This window comes from Poromitra crassiceps (assembly GCF_964638095.1).
Source record: "Poromitra crassiceps genome assembly, chromosome: 1".
Taxonomy (NCBI): Eukaryota; Metazoa; Chordata; class Actinopteri; order Beryciformes; family Melamphaidae; genus Poromitra; species Poromitra crassiceps.
Window position 1 is genome coordinate 68,225,045 of NC_139623.1, and position 25,360 is coordinate 68,250,404.

A 25,360-nucleotide genomic window follows, 5' to 3' on the forward strand; every position below is an offset into this window, starting at 1 on the left:
GCTCAATTTCTGAAACTGTACAGGGCCCCAAACTATAAGCGTACCAAGTTTCATGCTTTTACGAAAAAGGGAACATCATTTTCACATATCATCTGGACTAATACACAGAAATCAGGGTTTTGTCATTTATATGGGGGTAGATTTGTTTACAGAGTGATAACTATCCTTAAGCTACCAAATCGGCAGGGTTATCATACCAAAATATAAACTAGAGACATGTAGGAAGACAAAAATAACAAAATTGTGCGGTCACCTCAGGTGGTACCGATTTTTGCCTTGGCCCATGGACTAAATGGGCAATAAGTAGAGTGAACTCCTCCTCTATTTGTATTAGACATGGTCTAATTCACTTGTTGCCAGCATATAATAATAATTCAGTGTTTCATAGACTTCATTTTTGCCGGAGTAGACTCGCTAAGATCTATCTAGATGTGGATCCAACCTGTCAAAGATGTCACCAGTGTGAGGCCACGCACTCTCTGTCACATGTTTTGGTCTTGTTCAAAGTTAAGCCCCTTCTGGTTGTCTATCTTTGATGCCATCTCTTATGTTTGTAACAAAGAGATTATCCCTATATAACCCAATAATGGCAATATTCGGTACCACACCTGAGGAGATCACACTTTCAACAAATCAATCAGATACAGTTGCTTTTATTACCGTCCTAGCCAGACGACTGATGCTTACCAATAGACCCTTACCAATGAGGGTTTCCAATTTCCATGAGTGGAAGTTGGAAACCCTCATTAGTGTTTTGCTTGCACCTGTGTTTAACCTGCCTTTTCGACACAAAATGGCCCCTGTGAAAAGGGTCTATTGGAAAGCAGTTAAAGTTCCAACACACAAACGTTGGGCAGAGGAAGTAATGGCCCATCTGAAATGAGAGAAATTGAGATACTCCTCCTTTAGCTCTTCTAAAATATTCTACAAGGTTTGGTAGCCATTCATGGATTATTTCGGTGGAGAATTTCCTGTCCGTGCACATTGTCCCATTATGTTCAGTTACAGTACTGAACATAATTTAACTATTTTTTGTAAAACTGTCGATATATGTTTGTAATATTTGTATACATAATTGAAAATGCAATAAAAATATTAATAAGTAAAATATAAATTAAATAATATAAATTAAATAAGTACTGCTTGTTGAATTACATGGATACCGAATTTAAAAATGTAAAAAAACCATAAAAGTCATATTTTACTGGGCAGGTACCTTTGTCGACAAGCAAGGTCAAATCGCCAGATTATTCAATTGCGTTTGGTGTACATTGTCTCTCCATAAAAGAGAACTGTCATGAACTCTGTCTACTTTGGTCTTCTCATCTCCTTGTGAGCTCTTTCCCTCCACACCTGCCCTCAATGTTCCCTCGTTAGCCCTGCCCTGACCTAGTTTCCCGCTGTCCAATCAGTTTGCCTCATGTCTCTCCTCTGTGCCCACTTCACCAGTGGCCTGTATCACGAAGCTGGATTTCAGCTAAGCGAGGTAACTTCAGGGTTAACCCTAGGTTTTCAGTCTCACAAAGGTGGTTTACTTTTTAACGGGGTACGTTGTCATAGTAACTTATGCTGAACAGCTAACCTGGTCCAGAGCAAGTTATGTTCGAGATTGTTAGACGAGCTCTCAGGAGGGAGAGAATATTCCGCGACAGAATCAATCCTTTTGATTTGCCCGGACGAGGTACTGTATGAGAGATACAGATTCTCGTATGAGAGGACTACAGTATATCTGCCAGCTGCTGGAGCCGTATGTCGGCAACATTACGAGTCTCAGTCGGGTGCTTACAGTGCCCCAGACTGTGTGTATTGTGCTGCGGTTCTTTGCCACAGGTAAGTGATTGTACAGATGTTTTTTTCTTTATCTGTAATCATGCTTATGGTGTCTCATAATCCAATATGGAATGAGAGAGGATGAAAATGCAAATTTAGTAATTTGTTGGTTTTAGTTACCGTAATTGATTACCGTAATTAATTAATTAATTAATTCATAGGTACGTTTATGTATGCTGTTGGCGATGCTGAAAACCTCAGCAAACACACAAGGTGGCTGCTGGATGCCTTTGTAGTATTCCCTGGCCTCCTGCCCACACAGGCAATCAAGGAAGGGTTCTATGAGATAGCAGGTAGGCTAATTTCAATCATATATAATATATATCATATTATATATAATATATTATATATATTATATAGTATATTATATAATATGGATATAATGTAGGCTAAGGCTACACCCTATGAGCCTACTGTTGCATAGGCTATTAAATGCATCATGTTCCTTTCACAGGATTCCCCAGAGTTATTGGGGTAATAGATTGTACACACATCCCTATCTCAACAAGTCTGCGGCTTCTCCATGGTGCGAGTGGATTGGTCGCATGCAGCAAACTTTTTATGTGAACGCGCACTGATCTAGATTGGAAACTCCTGGGTTCACTTAGCGAGTTGATAACCAGCTTCGTGAGGCCGCTGATCATGATTGCGGAGGTCTGGTTAAGTTAAGGTTAAGTGTAACCAGATACCGAAGGGAAAACCCAGGTATGTTAATCCAGCTTCGTGATACAGGCCACAGTGGTGTTCCGTATGTGTTGATTAGTTTCTGCTGTATTTAGCCCTGTGTGTTCCCTGTCTGTCAGATCATTGTGTGTGTTTGCTCTTCCATGCCTGTAGGCCAGCTGTGGCTTTCTGTAAGTTTTTTTCAAGTAAAGATAATTTGTTGCTCCTCCTGAGCCTCGTCTGCCTGCTGCTATGTCTGCACCTTGGGTCCACACCTCAACATATTGTAACAAGTACGGAACGTATCAGGACTTGATACAGACATGGAAAGTAAAAAATTTGTTTTTAATTTTTAATATTATATTTTAATTTAATAATATAGCACTCGGCACACTTGACAGCTGAGCAAGGAAGCAACACTGAAATGAAGGGCACTCTGAGAGCACAGACCTCCGCCAAGGTGAAACTGCTTGTTCGTGAGTCGGATCCAGAACCGCTCCAAACTGTAATGGGTTCTTCCTTGGCCCATGCTACACCCTTCCAAGAGGTTTCATGGGCCAATAGTTTTTCCATAATTCTGCTGACAGACTAACGTCACCGAAAACATAACCTCCTTGGCGGAGGTAATAAACACAGCATAACTTACATACACAAATCATCCTCACTGCTTGATGAGTATCTTTTGCCTTGTTTTGGCAATTTTCACAACAAATAGAATAATTAAACGCATCTGAGTTAGTGTGCAAGGTTTATGCTGGCGACGATTTTTATCGGATGCTGGGTAAAAAAATAAAATAAAAAGTATAGGAAATACAGCTTTGGTATGCAAAGACCTTAACTGTGAATGTCCCAGGTTGGTCTTTCAGATGGAAGACAACTTCTTACTCCTACATCTTTCATCTCTTTCTCATGTGCCTAGAATCTCTTCTTCACTTCCCTTCCCTTGTCCTTGTTGACTCTTTGGTTCCTTCCAGGATCTGTAGGTGTTACACTTTAAGGATCACTCTTATTTGGATGTTTATGTAAGGGTTAATGCACGCCGAGGTGTCCATTATCAGAATATAATCGACGACGCGGAGGCGTGAACGATCCAACTTCTCGCAACAGTTCTAGCCTAAGCCAGTGGTTTTCAAAGTGGGGTCCCCAGCAAAAAGGGGGGATAATCTATTTTCACTATAATTCCATCCATAAGTAACACAATCTAAACTAGTGTAGAAGTGAGTAACTAGGCTAATAATAACCATAACAGCACAAATAATTGACAAAAATCTCAAAATAAATATACAGTATTTACTCTGAGAAATGAAATACGGTAATGAGAAAAGGAACAATTATTGATGGTTAAAACTGAATAATGATATCACAACAGTCTAATCCTAATGCTAATTTAAAATGAGATATTCCTCTAAATCTGTCTTCAAACTGCAAAAGAGAAGAAAAAAAACGCCCACATTTTTTCCAGCGGCAACGTTTCCAAGCTCACCAGCCGCCACTGCAAGTGACTCACCTGGCCGATTATTTATGGACCACTTGTAGTGGATCCTATGCACAATATCTTTTGTAAGCACATAGGCATTTTACGTGACTGGTAGCACCACTTTGCAAAGTTGGAAATGTATGTTTGTTTGTTTTTTGTCTTTTTCTTTTCCCCTTTTCCTGTCTGAGTGTTTTTGTTTTTGCTTTTCATGTTCTGAAAAACCATAAAATAAAATATTGAAAAAATTAAAAGAATGCAAAGAAGACATGTAACTGGCTTGTTAAACTCGCATTCCGGGAATAACGTTAATGTCCATGGGTCTTTACCCCGCCCCCTCTGACATTCCAGGCCGGCCGGCGGCACATTTGCCTCGGATTCGGCGCTCCGGTCGACACGGAAGCAGCTGGCTGCCTGGTTCTCCGCGGATCTCACTCGCGTAGTGCCACAACACGCTGAATCCCACTCGATTTTGGGGCAGAACACGCAGGGATTGGCCAACGCCAAATCCAGTCCCCAGAAGTGTCTAATCAAATCATCGACACCCTATGGCCCACTTCTCAACCCTCTGTCATCTCAGGCAAGATTTGTTTTCAGATGGTTTTCAGTCCGATACGTCTCCGAGCCTCGCGCCACTTGGGTTCAGCTCATCTTAACGGTGGTATAGAGCTCAAACGGCTCTGTGGAGACCATGGCGCATTGATATGAACGGTGAAGAGACCATTTGACTGGAACTACTTAGCTAGGTGTACATTATCACAAAATAATGGACACCCTGTAGCCAATCAGTATTCGAGTATTCACCCAGACCATGGTATAAATCATGATATCGATAGTTGTAAACGTTATTTTTTGGGCAGAATAAAAAATAAGGTTGTTCCATTTACAGGCAGCTGTGGGTTCCATCTAAAATGTGAAGGACAGATTCTTTAATTTCTTCCTTCATTTCCTCTCTTCACTTCCTTCTCCTCATCACCTTCACCTTCACCTCCCTCCTCTTGGCCTCGTCACTCACCAGACGGTGGTGTCCACGCTGCTGTCGTTCAGCTGTCTGTAGTCCAGCTGGGAGAAGAGAGGGAACAAGACCTGGATGCCTCCTATAGAGTGGATGGCACTGTGGATGGAGTGTGTCACGATGGCCTTCACATCCTGAGGAACGGAGAGACAGGCTGTTAGTGCTGAGAAGAAAACTCACACAAACACACATGCACATCCCACATCCCCCCCATCAAAATACAAATAGACAAAATGTAATTAGTAAATATTGCCACAATTTGAAGGATTCATTGTGAAAATGAGATTATACATGATTACTTACAGTAGTATTAGCAGACCTGGGCCAATTAGCTTTTGCAAATAATTCTCAGCATTTTTTGAAGAACCAGATGATGGTTCTTTATAAACAAAGTGTAAACCATCAAGCATGTGGCAGTCAGTTTTCCAGAATGTTTCTCCCTCCCATCAATGCAGCAAAATAACATAGTGCTGCAGTAAAGCCCTTTATAGTCCAGTAAGCAGGGTAAGCAGGGTAACCTTTATTAAATACAGATCTACTGCCAATCCGACCCGGCTAACTAGAGCCATCACCAACAGGGATTGTGAAGTTCCGCTCAGAAGAACCCTGTTTGGTCAAAATGTGCTATCCTTTAAAGGAAGCGCTGTATGGAACAGCCTACCTCCCTCTATTCACCTTATTCTTTGCCCACACATGGACGCTTCCGCATTACGTCATTTCGTAATAGTATTTCCATTTTAGACTTGCCAAAAACCCCGCAGGCAAGATGGCCGCCCACACTCCCCTCCTAAACTGGCATAATTACTCCCCCATAAACTAACATATCTTGGCCAATAAGTATGTACCATACAAAATAAAACAACACGTAATATCTTAATTGTATGTAGAATGCAGAGGACATGTAACTGTTTAGTTAAACTTGCATTCCAGGAATATTGTGCTCTAAAGATGACGTTAGTGGAGTCGAGACAGTTTCGTCCTGAAACTCACATAGGTTGCGCCAGGCAACCTATTTGGGATTCAAAATAACGCATCCGAGATAGAAACGTTATGAATATAGCCACGTTATAAACAACAAACTAACGCTGGTGATCCGTATGGAAACAGTGTTACTCGAAATGGTTAAAAGTTATATCAATATGGTCATTCAGTGGCATTTTACTGCCATATAACATAACTAACTAGCGGCTAATATTAGCCACAGTAAGCAACTAGCGCTGAACCGGAAGAACAAATACGTTTGCGTTGAACGCGGGAGAGAGAAAAAGTGGGCGTGGTGAATAAGGTGAATAAGGGGAAGCTCCAGCTTGGCCACCTTCAAGGGCCATCTGAAGGCGTGGCTGAGAATTAACCAGTCTTGTGACCATGTGTGATTGTGCAGGATGCTCACACATGTTCTAACTTTTACCATTAATCATTTATTTTTCCTTTTCTCTCTTTTACTAATTGTACTATTACTGATATTGTATATTTCCTATGTAATGTATGTATGTGTTTTCTGTCACTTTGCTTTCAACCTGCCAAGGGACTCCAGATGGAAACTAGCCTTCGAGCTATAATCTGGCATATTTACATGTACTGATTGTACTGTTCATTAATATGCACTGTCCCTTTCTCAAATAAATAAATAAATAAATAAATAAATAAATAAATAAATAAAATAAAATAAACGCTAAGAATCCTTCATAAATGTGATTGGAGCCAGGTGTGATTCATCCTGGGACAAAGCAGCGCTCCTCCGTCCACAAAGCCCCAGGCGGGTGGACTGACCTGCAGCATGAGCCCCAGGCGGGTGGACTGACCTGCAGCATGAGCCCCAGGCGGGTGGACTGACCTGCAGCATGAGCGCGTGTGGCGAGTGGACGAAGATGGAAGGGTTTTCCCTGGGCGAGGACTCCAGGCAGAGCTGGGCATCTGTGGCCTTGGCGTTGTAGGTGAAGGAGATGGAGCTGGCCAGCTTGCCGTCGTACAGCACCTGCTTGTGGTGCTCGGCCAGGTGGATGTCACTCTCCGACTTAAACTTGAAAGTGCTCTGTGAAGACGGAGAGAGGAGGAGGAGGAGGAGTGTGTGGGGGGGGGGGGGGGAGTGGCGGTTGTGAGTGGCAAAGAGACAGATTTTTTTTTAATTGGGTGTCTGGGTAGATTCTCTGCCTACCAACACGAGGGTCGCAGGTTCGAGCCTCCATACAAGAACAATTGGCCGTGTCTGCGGGTGGGAAGCCAGATTAATGTCATGTGTCCTGTTCGGGGGAGGGGAACTGGGGGGAATATCATGTTCATCCCACAAGCTACCTCCTGCCGGTGAAACTCCTCGCTGTCAAGTGAAGAGAAGCTAGTCTACAACTCTACCCAGATCAGATCAGCCGAGGGGGGGCAGCAATGAGCAGGACAGCAGTACAATTCAGGAGAAAAAAAATTTCAAAAAAAGAGAAGAAAAAATGTATGGGTTCAAGCACCGGTACCATTTAAAAGCACCGGTATCGGAAAAATACAAAACGATACTCATTACAGGAGACAGGAGGAGAGTAAGGGCAGGTGTGTCTGTGTATCTGTAGTCTGTCTAACTGCAGGCTGTGATGAGCTGTGTGTAAACAACACAATATTAACTTAATGAACACAGCGCAGAGAGGCGCCCACGGACTCATTCCATTAGGACAGAATGAGAGAGGGAGAGTGTCCGCGTGGGAGAGACATTCTCTCTCTTTGTAGTCGATCAACACACACACACACACACACACACACACACACACACACACACACACACACACACACACACAGACAGTTACTCTACTTGCGAGGACCTTCCACTGACCATATTCATTCCCTAGCCTTAACACTCTCCACAAGATGCCAAACCTTATCCCTTACCCGTAGCGTATTCTAAAATTTACCCCAAACAGAAGCCCTAAGCCTGAAATGGCTGCTTAAAAAGGTTCTTCATATGGAGGAAAGGAAAGTAGTAAAGATTGCACAATAACTTGAAGGAGCACTTCAAACTGAGACCTTTGCTTCTTTTAGCAGCTACCTTGGAGAAAAAAAGGAGAAATACCAATGACTCATCATCCATGGAGAAAGGGGTGTGCGTGTGTGTGTGTGTGTGTGTGTGTGTGTGTGTGTGTGTGTGTGTGTGTGTGTGTGTGTGTGTGTGTGTGTGTGTGCGCGCGCATCTGTCTAGTGAGGCCGAATATCCCGCGGCCGTGCCGATAACGCGCATGTGAAGTCACCCAGATGCAAGGCCAGAGAGCTGCTCTGCCCCCCCTGCAGTAGCTCCGGGGCAAGGGTAGGGGGCACTCTCCCCTCCGAGCGCCCGGCTCCCCAGGTGCCTCGCTCAGCCCGCCTGCACAGGAAAGCCCCAGACTGCTCATACACCTGGAGGCCCCTGTCCCGTTCCAAACCTTTCATCTGAGGCCTGCTGTGGAAGATGCGCCCGCCCGGAGAGCTTCTTACCATGCAATAGAAAACTTCCCAGCCATGCAAACAGCACAGTGCACAAAGGAGAGGGCTCTAGAGAAGCAGGCTCAGTGCAGCATCCACATCTCAGTCCAAAGGCCCAATACAAATCTACTGCTATCCACCAGCGTCTTAGCCTTAACCCTCTTCTTTCTTTGCACTTTCTGTCCCACCTGTATAGAGCAGTAAACAGAGGTGCTGAGAGAATAAATATCAAAACTGAATGCTACTCTGCCTGCAGCACACACACTTCTGCAGTCTTAAAAGCCATCAATGAAACGTGAATTGCACTAGTAATTACGTGATGTTTTTTTTCCTTATGCCTTCTTAACTCATTCACCGCCAATGACGTCTTTGACGTGTTATCAGCAATGGCCTTCCCCGCCAAGGACGTGTTTGACGTGTTTTTGTTTTTATTGGTGCAGCGCCTGCAGCAAACACTTGCCCAGCCTGTCACACAGTCACAGGTCCCTGCCTTCAAAGGGTAGCCGACAGCACGCGATCAAACACATACCGCAGCTGTTGTTTTATAAATTGAGCAAGAGGAATAGCAGAGAGCGGGTAACGCTTCCTTGTGCAGACAGGAGAAACGCCATTGTAACGCCGAGCTGGAGTCGCCTTCCTCTGTGCCAGCCAGGAGAAAACGGGAGAAAGTAATCAAGAGATGTGTTTGATCATCGGAGGAATGAGGAAATGATCGATCAGTTTGCGAGGGCGGTGAGGACGTGTTGAATAGCCGAGGGGAAAACGGGAACGATCATAGATATGACAGGGAGACATGGACGAGGACGGTGTACCAGAACAAATCAAAATAAACACAGGAACAGCTAGGCAGCAGCGGGCAGAAGGCACTCACAGCAGCCCGCTGTCCTTCTCAAGAGCTATTCAGTTGGTTCATGTAATCGCTGGGCTGCTCGCCCTCCAGTGTTGCTCCTGGCCAATCCCAGCGCCACAGGGCGTGGTTATTGCTTATCCTATGTTGGGTTAGAAATCTAAAAGGGGGATCGTGTGTGTGTGTGTGTGTGTGTGTGTGTGTGTGTGTGTGTGTGTGTGTGTGTGTGTGTGTGTGTGTGTGTGTGTGTGTGTGTGTGTGTGTCTGTCTGTCTGTCTGTCTGTCTGTCTGTCTGTCTGTCTGTCTGTCTGTCTGTCTGCACACTCACACCGAGTAAACTGTATTGTTGAATGTAAAAAAAAGCACTTCATGTGTGTATATATATATATATATATATATTTTTTTTTTGTCATTTGTGTCCTAACGAATAATATTTACATGTCTGATGTCAATACAGTTCAAAATAAAAGAATTGAGAGTGAGTTATGCCTGAGATTGTGCCCTTTTACAAAAATGCTTTTTTCTCCCTTTTCTCTTCCCAGACAGGCTTTTTTTGGTGAACATGGGGTGTATAAAAAGGGTTATAAGTAGAGTACAGAACATGCTAAAAGCTAACTTTCTTTTTGGGGGTGAAAGTAGAGACTTAGATCTTCATTTCGAGGTATTGGACATCACTGTAGTCCTAGTACAGAATTTACTGTGGGTCTTGAAAGATGACCAAACATTATGGAAATACTTGGCCTGTGCCAAAAATGCCAGTCAGATATTGGCAGTGAATGAGTTAACATGTTGCTCTGCCTGTGAAGCACCAGAGTTGGTGATGACCGCATGTTCAAAAGTGATTGATTAAACAGCTGCGTTAAAAAGTGTATCCATTAAAAGCTTACTTATAATTCTGTAGGCGTTCCAAGGGACAATCAATCAAAAACACAACTACCGGTATATTGCTCACAGTTTTATTTGGCGGGCCTTCTACACTATAAATTAATACGAATAGCCTGAATATGACATTAATATACTTATTAAGATGCACCGTTTTTTGCAGCATAAGCCTATTTATGCAGTAAGTGTGTGTGCTTGTGCGTGTGTATACATGTAGGTGTGTCTGTGTGCATGGGCTTATATTGACATTAGCCAGCTAAAGGAGGGACGCCAGTAGCTGAATGTGTAAAAGAACGTTGCTGACTCTTCAAGTGTTTAGGGCCGTACGGTATATATATATATATATATATATATATATATATATATATATATATATATATATATATATACATACATACATATATATATATATATATATAGAGGGAGTCCACACATGAGAGGACGTCTAGACAACATGAAAGCGCTGCAAATTACTACATACTGTGTATACAAGCCTTCACATTCAGGTGTGAACACATACACGACACTGGCCTGCAGTGATAACAGCACAGATCTACAGCAGTCAGCACAGGCCGCCCCGTGTCTCCACACACACACACACACACACACACACACACACACACACACACACACACTAAACTCCACACAAAGACTAATTTTGCTCCAAAATGAGCAAACAGCTTCTCCTTCAAAAGGGTATGAGGTTCAAGCTAATTTTGGAATATTATTTAACCTCATTAGAATCCTCTTATATATATATACAGTATATATGATTATATATTTATATATATAATATATTTAATATTTAATATTAATATTATTATTTAACACACCACACCACACCATATTATTATTTAACCTAATTATTTACCACACCACACCATTACCACACCACATTTACCACACCACACCACACATTTACACACCACACATTTACCACACATTTATATTTAATATATTTAATATATTTAATAGGAGGTTCAAGCTCATTTTGGAATATGATTTAACCTCATTAAAATCCGCCAGCGGGCCTGGCCGACGTACAGATGCAGCCAGCCAAACTGAGACCACTGCCCCGCGACTGTCCTGCGCGCAACGTGCGGCAGTGCTGCGGTGGGAATATTTTTTTTTCACCTTGGAAGTCCACTTCTGTTTTCACCCACCAGGAGGCGCAAAAACACACCGTCTGATTAGCTTTCTGAAAGACTGACTTCGCCCTGTGATTCGCCTGCCTCTCAGAGCAGTCCACCGTCAGTAGCCTAGTACACAGTACACAGGAAAAACTGGAGGGTATTTTTCCCAGAGTAAATATTATTTTCCTCTCAAATAGTAATATTTAATCCTTTTGGAGCATAATTATTACCTGCAGGCAATAGAGTGAGCGCAGAGTTCCAGACAAAATTATATTGGAGTAAACAGCATGGTCACGCCTACTAACGCCCACTTTATTTCCGATTCGGTCGCCATTTTTCTCCCCCTATAGCCTACAGTAGCGTTAATATGACGGACATAATTAAGCAGTTGGGAAGCCCTTTTCTTCACTTGATGGATCAAATGCCAGGTAAGTTTATTACTATTGATTAACATGTGTCAGGTTAAACTGATTTGCAACATTACAGGTAGTAGTAGTTACCTACATGTAATGCTAGCCATCTGTTGAACAGGCTGGGCTGATAACATGCTAACGCTACGTTAGCATGCTAACGCTACGTTAGCATCGGACTGACTAATTAAACCTCTTTGTAGTGGTTTATCGACAGTAAGTTATTAACGCCAGGTGGGTCGGTGCAACACGAGTATTAAATTGCTAGCGGACTTTGAGACACGTGTGTTTTGCTCTGAACAGAGCGTGGGTAGGCGACTTTTGTTGCAGTTTTGTCACGTGTGGTTGACTGAGTCTATTACAGAGGACTGTAGGGTGACAGTTTTACTAGCGGCAGATGGACATAAACGTTAATTTGACACACTGGTCGGTCCAACGCCTGAACGGAGAACTGCACTGGGTTGACTAACGTTTTACTAACGTTAATGCCCACTGCAGCTGTGTCTTAAGTTAGGGTGTAAAGTCCACACTAACTGCTACGTTCAAACTAGCTTACGTTTCAACTTACGCACAGCTGGTGCAACCCACTGCAGAAGCGTGTATTGCATGGTGTACACAGCACTGTGGTTCCCAACCTTTTTTGTCTTATGTACCCCTTGAGCTGTTTTTCCATGACAATAGTACCCCTCACTCATGCGTGTTGATGATTACATACAAGTAAATCTATACAAAATATATGTTTCACTGAACTGCCGGTGTTTGGGCTTTTTAGTTGTTGTTTTTTGCCATTATCAGTAGCAGAACAGTGTAGCAGTTGACACTTGCCAGCAGAACTAGTTGCGGCACACACATCACATTTTAACAATGGGCTTATGAAATGACTTGGAATATATATATATTTATTTATCATTTTGGAGGTAAAATGTATTCCCCAATCATTCCAAGTACCCCCTGCAAGCTGCTCAAGTACCCCTAGTAGGTACAGTACTGTATGTGAACGGAAACGCACTCAACACACATTGGAGGTGGAACTAGAGATAGTGCTTTTGTAATACGACTGTAATTGTAACACTCCTCATAATGCACAAGTTGTACTGTATATCTTAACTAGTAACTGTTAAAATGACTAAATTGCTGTGTATATTTGTGATAATGCAATTGAAATGATCATTTATTAATTTATTTGCCATCAAGGATGCAGGCTGTACCAAGTTGTTTTACTTGTCTAAACATAACCAGACAGACTATTTTAGGTTTTTACAAATAAGACACTTCCTATATAGCCACGAAGCTCTCGAAAATATCAAATCCCCTAGGGCAATAGAAACGCTGTTGATCAGTCTCCAAATTAATAACTCAGTGGACAAACCCATATCCAGCATGTAAAGTGGAATGGTAAAATGGACTGCATTTATATAGCGCTTTTATCCAAAGCCCGCCTGAGCCACAGCCGCCCCTGCATGTACACGTCGTTTTTAACAATGGAACAGACAAACTCTTGTTACTTTTCACATACAGTATAGTCACGCCGAGGGACTTCACAAATAGTCAACATAAGACGCTTTGGATATGTCACATTCATAAATTTATGTCACCTGAAAGAAGAATATTTTTGTGTTTCTACATTGTTTTTCAGAGCCTGCCTGTAAGCAGTGTCGTCCAAAGCAAAAAGAGTGGCAAGATGGTCTCAAAGCTCTGAGGGAGCGGACGGCGGCGGAGCGGAGACGGAGCCAGAGCGCTGTGGGTCAGCGGATCGCCTGAACGCTGCTGCGGTACTGTGGGCGGCTGGTCGGACCCCGCCCGGGCGTGGAGGACACGTCGGCCTGGCTGGCGTCAGCCAAGCACCTCTTACAAGATAGAAAATATACCAGGGACCCCCTCATTCTGATTTGTGATTTTGGGCTAAGCTTAATTGTTTCCACGGTAACATGCTTGACTTTTAAATTGATAGGTTTGTTAGATTAGAATGTAATCCATGAACAATTTTAGATTTAAAGCATACAATATTTTCATTGAACTATGAAGCTTTTGCAACAACAGAACTTTTTTTTTTTTTTTTTTTTTCCCTGAAAACTTTTTAACCAATAAATGGTATTTATATTTGGGAAAAGCTGCTTCTGTCTCTGTCCTTGGGTATTTTAAACTGCTCTCCCTTGTGCCGAACCTCCATTGTATATTTGAGTCTATTAAGTTCCTAGGCTCTAGCCAAAAAAAACCTAGGTGGCGTTGTCAGCAAACACCACTAAACCAGGCCACACGTTCAGTTCTGCTGAAGTGGGCAGGAAATCAACCCACAGATCCTTTTGATTGTACAAATGTGACCGTTTTGACAGAACTATGGTGTGATGATGCATGTTTTAGCACTGTGTGAATTTGGTCAATTTTCGTATGTGATCTTTCAGAAGATGCCAAACGATTTCGATTGGATTCAAATCAGGAAAGTCTATATTGAGTGAAATCTAATTCTGTGCTGTGTGTGCGTGCCCTTTGTGCGGGGGGGGGGGAGGGGGGGGGGTGAGTGATGCATCTAATTAGCTGATCACTGTATGCTGTTAGAATAGCAGTCAAACCGGTTCTGAAAGGTAACAGTTGTCCTGCTTCCCCCCACAAATTTCATTCTTGAGGCTGGCAAGAGGTCCATGTAAATTAACCACTCAACAGTTGATGTCGCAATGTGCATGCACGTGGTCTAAATACGCTGCGCTGATTTGCTCAATGGATTTTTCGGCTTCCGCAAACAAACAGCTGTGGTGCTTGTTGCTTGTTGTCTTGGAAACATGAACTTTGAGCGCTTCCTGAATGGGTCAACCAAGGAGCAGGCAAAAGTGGCTTTGCATGTTTTGTTTTGTTCTAAGTTGTAAACAAAGGAAACAGACTGCACACTCATAACTCCTATGCAAGCAAATGTCCATCTGTTTAAATGAATTGTGTATGATTTTTTTTTGCAGGAACACTGACAATATCAGATGGTAGTGGGCAGGAAATCAACCCACAGATCCTTTTGATTGTACAAATGTGACCGTTTTGACAGAACTTGGTGTGATGATGCATGTTTTAGCACTGTGTGTGTGAATTTATGGCACTTTTTCTGGGTTTAGAAAGCTTCTTCTGTGACAAAGCATTTGATATACAGATGTCATAAGAGTTGTGACGATTCAAGCTCATTTATTGTTCCATATTAACTAAGGGTTAAGTAACAATGACAGAGCTTTAAAGACATTGGAATATCTATCAATGGCTGATGTTAGATAATCTATAATCCTCTAACAGCCTGGAAATATATTTGGCAGATAACATACAACAGCGTAGTCACTATAATGTACATGTAAGAGTGACCCGATACAGTAAGCTGGTCATTCTGAAGACACCTCAAAACCTACTTCGATACTTGATATCTGAAAGTCTATGAACCTAGATCAGGGGTGGGAAACATTTTTTTCCAGAGGGCCATACTGACTTACATATAAAGTAAGCAAAGCACATTGGACTGATAACTGCCAACACTCCTGATTTTTGTGCGGGTCTCTCTCTCTCCCGCTGTGATTGGTAATTTCTCCTGTTAATCTCCTGATATCATAGTGATACAAATCAAATGGATGTAGCAGATTAGATTTATTAATGTGATGCTGTCTTTTATTGACTTTTTGTGGGTGGTTCTGTTTTCCTTTGAGGACGTTGGATGCCGCATTTTGCCCACGTGTGTTATATACCTGCATAGAAAACAGAAGAAGTCACTTTTTAATCTCATACACTGCAGTGTTTAGCAGAGCCCTGCCCAGTGCCCACAGAAGTTTACTTAAACTCTATAATTATTTTATCTTCATTTATCTACAGACCAACATTTACAGTATAGATTCTCTTTCACATTTGACCTATTTCCCTGAGTTGGATTAATAAAGTTGTTGATCAATTGATTGACTGACTGAATGATGGTGGTTCATGTACTGTATGCATAGGCTAGTGACAATGAATAGATACCAGGGGAGAAATCAAACTAGGCTACTCATACAGTAAATCCTCCTATTTCAGGGTGAAAAGTTTGGCTGTCAGCTAAAGGTGACTAGTCGGTATTAATACAGTATTGTGACTGTATTGTGACTAGCTTTTCGGATGTTAGGTAGTAAAGATCTGAATGTATATCAACCTAAAAGCTAACATCTCCCCACTGTCATAACGAGATGGGTCCATGCTACTGTAACGTTATATCAATTCGAGAAAAACTAGCTACTGTACAGTAGTTAGAAATGGCTGCAGGCCAATTCTAGATTCTATTCACAGATCGTAGTGTTTGCTGCATCACGTCACCACAGCCAAATTCAACCTGGAGTGTTGTTGATGTGTGCGCTGCTGTGCACTGATTGCCCCCGGCTGAACCAGGTGAGGGAAAGAGAATTTCCGTGTTCGTCCTTTGAAGTGATGACGTTATTGACGTATAATATCCCCTTCGACTCAACAGTGTAGTCTCATTTAGCCGTTTGCTAGCTAGCCGCCATTTTAACGGCACGTAAAAACTTAAAAACTCATAAAAGTGGTCCTCATGTGTGAAGATTATCCCGCTGAACACTGGTTTGCGTTTGAATAAGCTTGTGTTAACCACAGATCTCATTTGAAGCATCGCGCCAAAAACCCATTCAAAAATCCCATAGGCAGAAACAGTGAAGAACACGGAAGTGTTAGCATCCATGTTTTCCGGACTCATTCCTGCGGCTCTCTATAGCCAATGAGCTGTATTGAGCCCTTCTGGTAGGAAATAAATGCTAATTTTGGAATATTATTTAACCTCATTAAAATCCTCTTATATATATATACAGTATATATGATTATATATTTATATATATAATATATTTCATATTTAATATTATTTATTATTATTATTATTTAACACACCACACCACACCATATTATTATTTAACCTAATTATTTACCACACCACACCATTACCACACCACATTTACCACACCACACCACACATTTACACACCACACATTTACCACACATTTATATTTAATATATTTAATATATTTAATAGGAGGTTCAAGCTCATTTTGGAATATGATTTAACCTCATTAAAATCCGCCAGCGGGCCTGGCCGACGTAGGGCTAATGTACAGCGCCTCCGGAACAGATGTGGTACGGCTGTGAACAGACCCACACTCATGTCATCTGTCAGACGCACGCGGGATGAATCAGCGTGACGTCGCTTGTCACCGAGAAATGCAGAACCCCGCGGCAGTTAATAGTATGAGTTGTCCCAAACAAACGTTAATATCTCAAAAACTATACATCACATCGCTATATTTTGACATTCTGATTGAGAGCAGAATTAGCTCAAGAGTTTGATGTATAATATATGCATGTCGTGTTAAACTTGTGTGAACTGTCGCAGTTTTTAAAATGTAAACAGAGTTAGACCGGCTAGGGTGAGACATGCAAGCCTCGCGCCACTTGGGCTCCAAAGGGGTCCATTGTCGTTGCCACCCAGTGATGCGGTTTGTTTACAAAAATGCTGCTCGGCTGATCCCTGTATACTTTGAATTTAATTAAACTTAATTGTAACGTATCAGAGATGAATAGAATCATATCGAATACATGCTATATTGTTCTGTATCAAATTTTAAATGTGCTACTAAAACTCTTTGTGTTAATCATTCTTCTCTGGTTTTAGGACTAACCCATATAAATAAATAAATGGAGCATAAATTTGTTTGAACAATATTTTTTTTTACATTATGCCAGGTTAAATAAACGGAATTTATGGTAGCCTATAAAGAGACGGAAAGACTCCAACTTCCAACCCTCCCTACCAGACACCCATATTTTGTCATGAGATAGGGTCGAACCCAAAAGCAGACGGACAACCAGGTGAGGAAAAAATTACAAGGTATTTATTTTTTTAAATGTTCAGGTTGAGCTCTGGGTGGCAAGTCCGCAGGTTGATGATCCTGAGGACACACAAGGAAAAAGACTTCAGGATAACAGGCAGACAGGCAGCAGATCAAAAAAGGAATCCAAAATAGGCTTTTCGCACAACTCTGACTAATACTGGCTGGAGTCAGGATCACAAACCGTGAAATGGCAATGTTCCAGCGAAGACTGATGACTGAGGATGGTTCTTATAGTGGGTGAGATGAGTGCTGATTGCTGGCAGGAGTGCTGATTGGTGATGAGAAGCAGGTTTGTAGGTTCAGGTGGGAGCAGCAGAATGGTGTTGTGACAGTACCCCCCCTTCTAAGGGGCGCCTCCAGGCGGACCACCAGGCTTGTCCGGGTGCCTCCTGTGGAATCCACGGACCAGGTTAGAGTCCAGGATGTGCCGACGAGGGACCCAACTTCTTTCCTCAGGACCGTATCCTTCCCAGTCAACCAGGTATTGAATACCGCGACCACGGCAGCGAGAGTCCAGGAGACGACTGACAGAGTACACAGGATGGTCATCGATCATTCGAGGTGGTGGGGGTGGCGGAGCTGGAGGGACTAGATTGCTGGTAGAGACAGGTTTGAGGCGAGACACATGGAAGGAAGGATGGACCCGGAGAGTACGGGGCAGTTTCAGACGAACCACTGATGGGTTAATGACTTTGATGATGGAAAAAGGACCAATAAATCTGGGAGACAGTTTTTTAGCATCAGACTTCAATGGCAGATCCTTGGTAGAAAGCCATACCTTGTCACCGGCCGAGTAGTTAGGAGCAGGGGTACGGTGGCGATCAGCCGCCCGTTGGTAACGCCCAGAGGCTTTGAGTAGAGCCGCATGTGCTCGTCGCCAGGTCCTCCGGCACCGACGGACATGGGCTTGGACCGATGGCACCAGGATCTCCTCTTCCTGAGAAGGAAAAAGGGGCGGCTGATAGCCATAAAGGCATTCAAAGGCTGACATACCGGTAGCTGCCGATGGCAGGGTGTTATGGGCGTATTCCACCCAGGGAAGTTGGGAGGACCACGAGGACGGGTTGGCGGAGACGAGACAGCGGAGGGCAGTCTCCAGGTCCTGGTTTGCCCTCTCTGACTGACCATTGGTTTGAGGATGAAACCCCGATGATAGGCTGATGGTGGCACCAATGGCGGAGCAGAATGCCTTCCAGACCGCCGAAGTGAACTGGGGCCCTCGGTCCGACACTATATCACGGGGAATGCCATGGACCCGGAAAACCTCCCTGACTAGTACCTCCGCCGTTTCTTGAGCTGAGGGCAGTTTAGACAGGGGAACAAAGTGCACAAATTTACTGAAACGGTCAACGACCTTGAGTATGACTGTATTACCGTCAGAGGCAGGTAGACCAGAGACAAAATCCAAAGACAGGTGTGACCAGGGACGGTGAGGAACCGGCAGAGGACGCAGCAACCCCACACTGGGCTGAGTGGAGGACTTGTTCTGGGCACACACCGGACAGGCCAAAACAAAAGACCTAGTGTCCTCCTTCAAGGAAGACCACCAGAACCGCCTACGGAGGAAGGCTTGGGTTCGGGTTATGCCAGGATGACATGTGAGTCTGGTGGAGTGAGCCCACTGTAACACACGGGATACGACAGCGTCAGGTACAAACAAGCGGCCTGGGGGACCATTACCTGGGTCCGGCTGAGTCCGTTGTGCTTCTCTGACCTCCTCCTCTATGTTCCAGGTGACGGCGGCGGCAGCGATCACCCAGGAAGGAGGAATAATGGTGTCAGGTGGGCTGGAGTCAGTCTCCTTTTCATACAGCCGAGAGAGTGCGTCGGCCTTGGTGTTCTTGGATCCGGGTCTGTAAGTCAGAGTAAAGTCGAAACGACCAAAAAAGAGTGCCCACCTGGCTTGGCGCGAGTTGAGTCGCTTCGCTGACTGAATATACTCCAGGTTTTTATGGTCGGTCCACATGATAAACGGAAGATCAGCCCCCTCCAGCCAGTGCCGCCACTCTTCCAGTGCCCACTTCACTGCCAAGAGCTCACAATTTCCCACGTCGTAGTTTCTCTCGGCTGGGGAGAGACGATGAGACAGGAAGGCACATGGGTGCAGCTTACCATCTTCCGGGGACCGCTGAGAGAGGACTGCCCCTAGTCCCACTTCTGAAGCGTCCACTTCCACGACAAACTGCCTGGTCGGGTCAGCCTGAATCAGGATGGGAGCAGTGGTGAAGCGGTGTTTGAGGTCGTCAAAAGCTGCCTCTGCAGCAGGTGTCCACTGGAACCGTCTGGAGGTGGAAGTCAGAGCATTTAAAGGGGCTGATACACGGCTATAGTTACGAATAAACCGTCTGTAGAAGTTACCAAAACCAAGGAATCTTTGGAGCTGCTTACGGCTGATGGGCTTTGGCCATTCTAGGACCGTGCTCACCTTGGCTGGGTCCATTTTTACCTGGTTATCGGCCACGATGTAGCCCAGGTATGTCACTGAGGACGCATGGAAGTCACACTTCTCTGCCTTCACAAAAAGGCAATTCTCCAGGAGCCTTTGGAGGACTTGGCGGACGTGCAGCACATGCTCAGAGAGATTCTTAGAAAAAATCAAGATATCATCCAGATAAACAAAAACAAAACGATTCAGCATGTCCCGGAGGACGTCATTTACCATGCTCTGGAAGACGGCGGGGGCATTGGTCAGGCCAAATTGCATTACCAGGTACTCAAAATGCCCCAGGGGGGTGTTGAAGGCCGTCTTCCATTCATCTCCTTCTCTGATCCGGACCAAATGGTAAGCATTGCGGAGATCGAGTTTGGTGAACACTGTGGCCCCCTGGAGAAAATCAAAGGCAGAGTGCATGAGAGGCAGGGAATACTTATTCTTGACCGTGATATTATTGAGACCCTTAAAGTCTATGCACGGACGGAGAGACCCATCCTTCTTGGCTACAAAAAAGAAACCTGCACCAAGAGGTGAAGATGACGGCCGGATGAGACCTGCAGCCAGGGAGTCCTTGATGTACCTCTCCATGACCTCCCGCTCTGGCTTGGAGATGTGATAAAGCCGGCTGCTAGGGAGGGGTGCTCCCGGCAGCATGTCTATGGGGCAGTCATACGGGCGATGAGGAGGAAGAGAGAGGGCTTGCTCCTTACTGAAAACTGCTTTGAGCTCGTGGTACTCGGAAGGCACCAGAGACAGATCCAGGGTCTCTGGGGTGGACACCTGACTGGGAACAGACTGAGGCCGAGCAGACTGGAGGCACACATTATGACAAAAAAGACTCCAACTTGAAATCTTTGCAGACGCCCAATCAATGTGGGGACTATGTTTTATGAGCCAGGGATGACCCAGTATAATGGGAACATAAGGCGAATCAATAACAAAAAACTCATCTCCTCCTGATGGTTTCCAGATAGCAATAGGCCCACGGGCTCAGTCTTGGAAGTTATCCTGGAAAGGAGACGTCCATCCAAGGCGTTGGCCTCCAGAGGCTGATCCAGAGTCACCGTGGCCAGACCTAATTGCTTAACAACAATAGAATCCAAAAAACTTTCATCTGCTCCAGAGTCAATCAAGGCTAGAAATTCAGTGGACTGACCTTTAACTGTGATGGTTGCATGCAGTTGGGTGCGAGGACGAGGAGACAGGGGGCAAACAGTGTGGCTCGCCAGGATCCTCCCCTTTCCCGACGAGCCTGCTAGTTTGATGCCCGGCGAGGACAGGAGGCGAGGAAATTTACCTGGAAGACGGCGTGTTCTCTCTCTCCTTCGCTCACGGAGACGGTTGTCTACACGAATGGCCAGATGAATTAGTTCCTCCAAACTTCCAGGCTCAGGGTAAGACACTAATTCATCTTTGATGGACTCGCATAGCCCGTTGGAAAACCCGGCTTGGAGGGACTCACCGTTCCATCCACTCTCTGCTGACAGGGTACGGAACTCAACAGTGTCAACTCAACAACTCTGCAACACTGCGGGAGCCTTGGCGGAGGGAGAACAATCTCCTAGATGCATCATTTCCTCGGACGGGATGATCAAACACTTGGCGGAAGGCAGTAGTGAAGGCAGTGTAGGATGAGGTAGTGGCCCCCGTCTCCCAAACCGCTGTAGCCCAAGCCAGAGCACTACCCCGGAGAAGGCCAATGATATAGGCAATCTTGGCTTTATCTGTGGGGTAAGACTGGGGCTGCTGATCAAACACAATTCCACACTGCATCAAAAAAGAACGACAAAGTCCAAAATCCCCATCATACTTGTCTGGAGGAGGAACCCATGGTTCCTTAGTCGGAGTGGGAGGAACGGCAGGCAGCGGCGCTGGAGCGGCAGGAGCAGGAGAGGCCCTGAGCTGGGTTTGGATTTCGGATACCTTGGTGGTGAGCTCACGGAGGACATCAGTCACTTGCTGCAAACCCTGGCTGTGCTGGCTGAGGACAGATTCCTGGTTGGCTACGGCCTGGCAGATTGAGTCCAGGTCCATGGTGGTAGTGTCCGCTGGGTTCGTGATGGCTGGAACATTCTGTCATGAGATAGGGTCGAACCCAAAAGCAGACGGACAACCAGGTGAGGAAAAAATTACAAGGTATTTATTTTTTTAAATGTTCAGGTTGAGCTCTGGGTGGCAAGTCCGCAGGTTGATGATCCTGAGGACACACAAGGAAAAAGACGTCAGGATAACAGGCAGACAGGCAGCAGATCAAAAAAGGAATCCAAAATAGGCTTTTCGCACAACTCTGACTAATACTGGCTGGAGTCAGGATCACAAACCGTGAAATGGCAATGTTCCAGCGAAGACTGATGACTGAGGATGGTTCTTATAGTGGGTGAGATGAGTGCTGATTGCTGGCAGGAGTGCTGATTGGTGATGAGAAGCAGGTTTGTAGGTTCAGGTGGGAGCAGCAGAATGGTGTTGTGACATGTCTGTTGAAGGATCTTTAGGGTGAGGTAGCAGGTCAAGAGTACAGTGTGCAGTAGGCCATAGATGTGGTACACATCATCTGAAAGCTGGGAACCTGAAGATTAATTTGAGATGCAGCTTAGCACTATGTCATTTTCTAGTCATAAATCTGTAATAAACATTGGGCACTTAGTTAAAGTGTAACTAACCCCCAAAACACTTTTTTCAGCTTTTAACCAATATATATGACTTTGGGCGTGATGTGTGAAGAATGCTGGTCAAAATTTCCACATTTGAGACCAAACTGTTGCCATTCTGCCATTTGTATGATTTTTCAGCAGCATATCTGGCATAAGCGCCCTCTATGGGTGGAACACAGCTTTTATTTTGCCCTCAAATGAATGGGAGATGTGGTACAACCTGACGTCACGTTGTCCCCAAAGACTATGGGATTTCAAGATAGTTACTGCCCTACTCCCCCTGTACCCTTTCGGCTCCTCACAACTCCAAGCCTATTCCCATGATGTCACTTGACCTGTTAATCACCTGTTAATTGATTACAATCGCCTGTTATTTTCCTACCAACTCCTATGTAACACAATACTATCAATAAACGCCACTATAATCATAAAAGGAAGGACATGGCATTGTGTTGCTGTAAATCATTCCCAACCTTTTTCATACTAAGGAGCCCTATGATGAGATTTGGTCTCTCAGATGCAAATCTGATTTATTTTTTTATTTTTTATGTAGCCTAGATATGATTTTGTCCAGAATTCCATATATCGTTGCTGTCGTTCCAGGACCTCGAATCTCCAAAACAGCAACTTTTCAGGAAGTTAAAAAAACCTGTTTGCTCTTAACTCATGGAGTGCCAATGACGACAATCGTCGTCAATTCGAATACTAACATAGGTCGCAATGACGACGATTGTCGTCAATTGCGTTTTTTGACGGTGGGACGTGGATCAAAACCTATAAGATCTCCTGTAAAATTTTGGGGCATGTTGAATGTGTATAACCTATTTTACCGACCCATTAGGTGGCGACAGTGCTCTCCAGATTAGAGAAAGTTGAGTAAAAAACAGAGAAGAAGTCGTTATGGAAACGGAAACGGCATCGGTATGCATCGATATGCATGAAGCATAACGTTAGCTGTGCCTGTGAACAGCAGTCAATCTGCTGCCACAATTGAGCCCCTCCGTCTCCGCTGCGATAGCCCCTCCATATGATTTAGTTGCCGACACCAGCGTCTTTCTGAAAAGTTACATTATTCTCAGCTGGGAGCCGGCGACACGCTGTGAAAAAGCGGGGTGCAGCGCACTTTTCAGTGCAGAGCAAACGCAGAGCAAACGCAGCAGAGCCACCAGAGACACTCCCACGGAGGAGGAGGAGGGGGGTGGGGCACGCAGGGCAGCATACAACCATTGACAGTAAACACAGACCCAGACAGCAGGCTCGATGGACAGAGACAGGCAAACAAGCTAGAATATCTGATGCCCACCAGCAGTAAATCAAGACCAGCAAGAAGGTGTAGGGTCTGCGCTCGCAGGGGCCAGCGCTGCTGGTTGCAGCTAAAAAATATTATTTGGCCAAACAAAATTCCTTTGTTTTCACTGTTTTATTGAAAGAAATTATTTTTGAGGTGTCATTACATCAGAAAATATTAGCTTCAGAGTCAGTGATGTGCTTGAAATGCTTCATTTCACAAAAGGCTCATTATCTCAGCTTCTAAATTGAAACGTGTGTTTTTGCTGAAATCCACCTATCTTCTCCGGCTGATAACTAAAGAACGGAAAATGATATCAATAAACTTTTTTTTGCTGATGATAGAAGAGAGTCTCATCGTTCTTTGGGCGTGTTCGGTGTTTACATAATATCACACAATATTCTGTGGGCCTCGAGAAATCACTGAAAACGCTCTGAAACTCTGGCACTGTCCGTTCTCCAAAAGTGGCTGGCACTCAATGAGTTAAAATACTGAACCAAACGTCGTCAAAGTTGGCACATGTCTTAATTATAGTTAGTTTCCCGCTGAATGTGTCGCGCGCAGCAGCAGCAGCAGCAGCAGCAGCAGCAGCAGCAGCAGCAGCCCTCCTCGGCTCTCATGGCCGAGGCGGGGGCTTGGGCATGGGGTGAGAACACTCTGACATTTCCGCAAACAAATCTCATCGCAGTTTAGCGCACATGTAAAATATAACGCTATACTACGACGTGACAACGTGACAAAGCTGCTCTAAACACATCGGCTACTATAATATATTTCCCTGCATCTCATACTGAGATTAGATCAGTATTGAGTTTGGACAGACTGAATGGGCCGAGGAGGAGGAGGTGGGAGTTCTGCAGTTCTGCCCTGCGCTGCGCCCGAGAGGAAAAATCAGAGGTGCAGTAACTTTTTAACAAGAATCACGAAAAGCCCCCAAACGAAAATTAAAAACGGATTTCATGGCGCGGTATATCGCAAGTTGGACGAGGGAATGACGTGGAGAAATCTCGCTTTGTGATTACATGAGCGTGAGAGCGGGGCGTTTGTCCTCATTATTGTGCTGTGCTCTTGCGTCACTAGTCTCTCCTAACGTAGTTAGACAAGCCACACACACATACATGGGAGAAAAATAATTCAATTTCTAGTTCGCCACTGAATGGCCAAATGTATATAACTTTCAACCATTTTGAGCAACGCTGTTTCCATACAGGCCACCAGCGTTGGCTATTTGTTGATATTTATAAAGATATTGCAGCTCTCATATAAATTACTTTCGAGGCGGTGGGCAAACTGTAATGGCGTCGATTTCCGGAAAAAATTCCTGAGCTGAGCACAGCCAAAGAGTATAGTATAGACAAGAGTATATGTCATTTCTTGTTTTTTTCCATAGGTTTTTTCAAATCAACATTTTGT

General features: G+C 44.3%; 1 protein-coding gene across 1 annotated transcript in view; it reads right to left on the reverse strand.

Annotated features, from left to right (window-relative positions):
* Positions 1 to 25,360, reverse strand: part of LOC310782492 (neurobeachin-like) — a gene marked incomplete at its 5' end in the record, with an annotated part of 447,634 nt that overhangs the window by 204,408 nt on the left and 217,866 nt on the right. The window contains 2 exons of the mRNA XM_083643165.1: positions 4,983 to 5,116; positions 6,817 to 7,014. Of these exons, the coding sequence (XP_083499291.1) occupies positions 4,983 to 5,116; positions 6,817 to 7,014 (332 nt within the window). The remainder of the gene's footprint in view (positions 1 to 4,982; positions 5,117 to 6,816; positions 7,015 to 25,360) is intronic.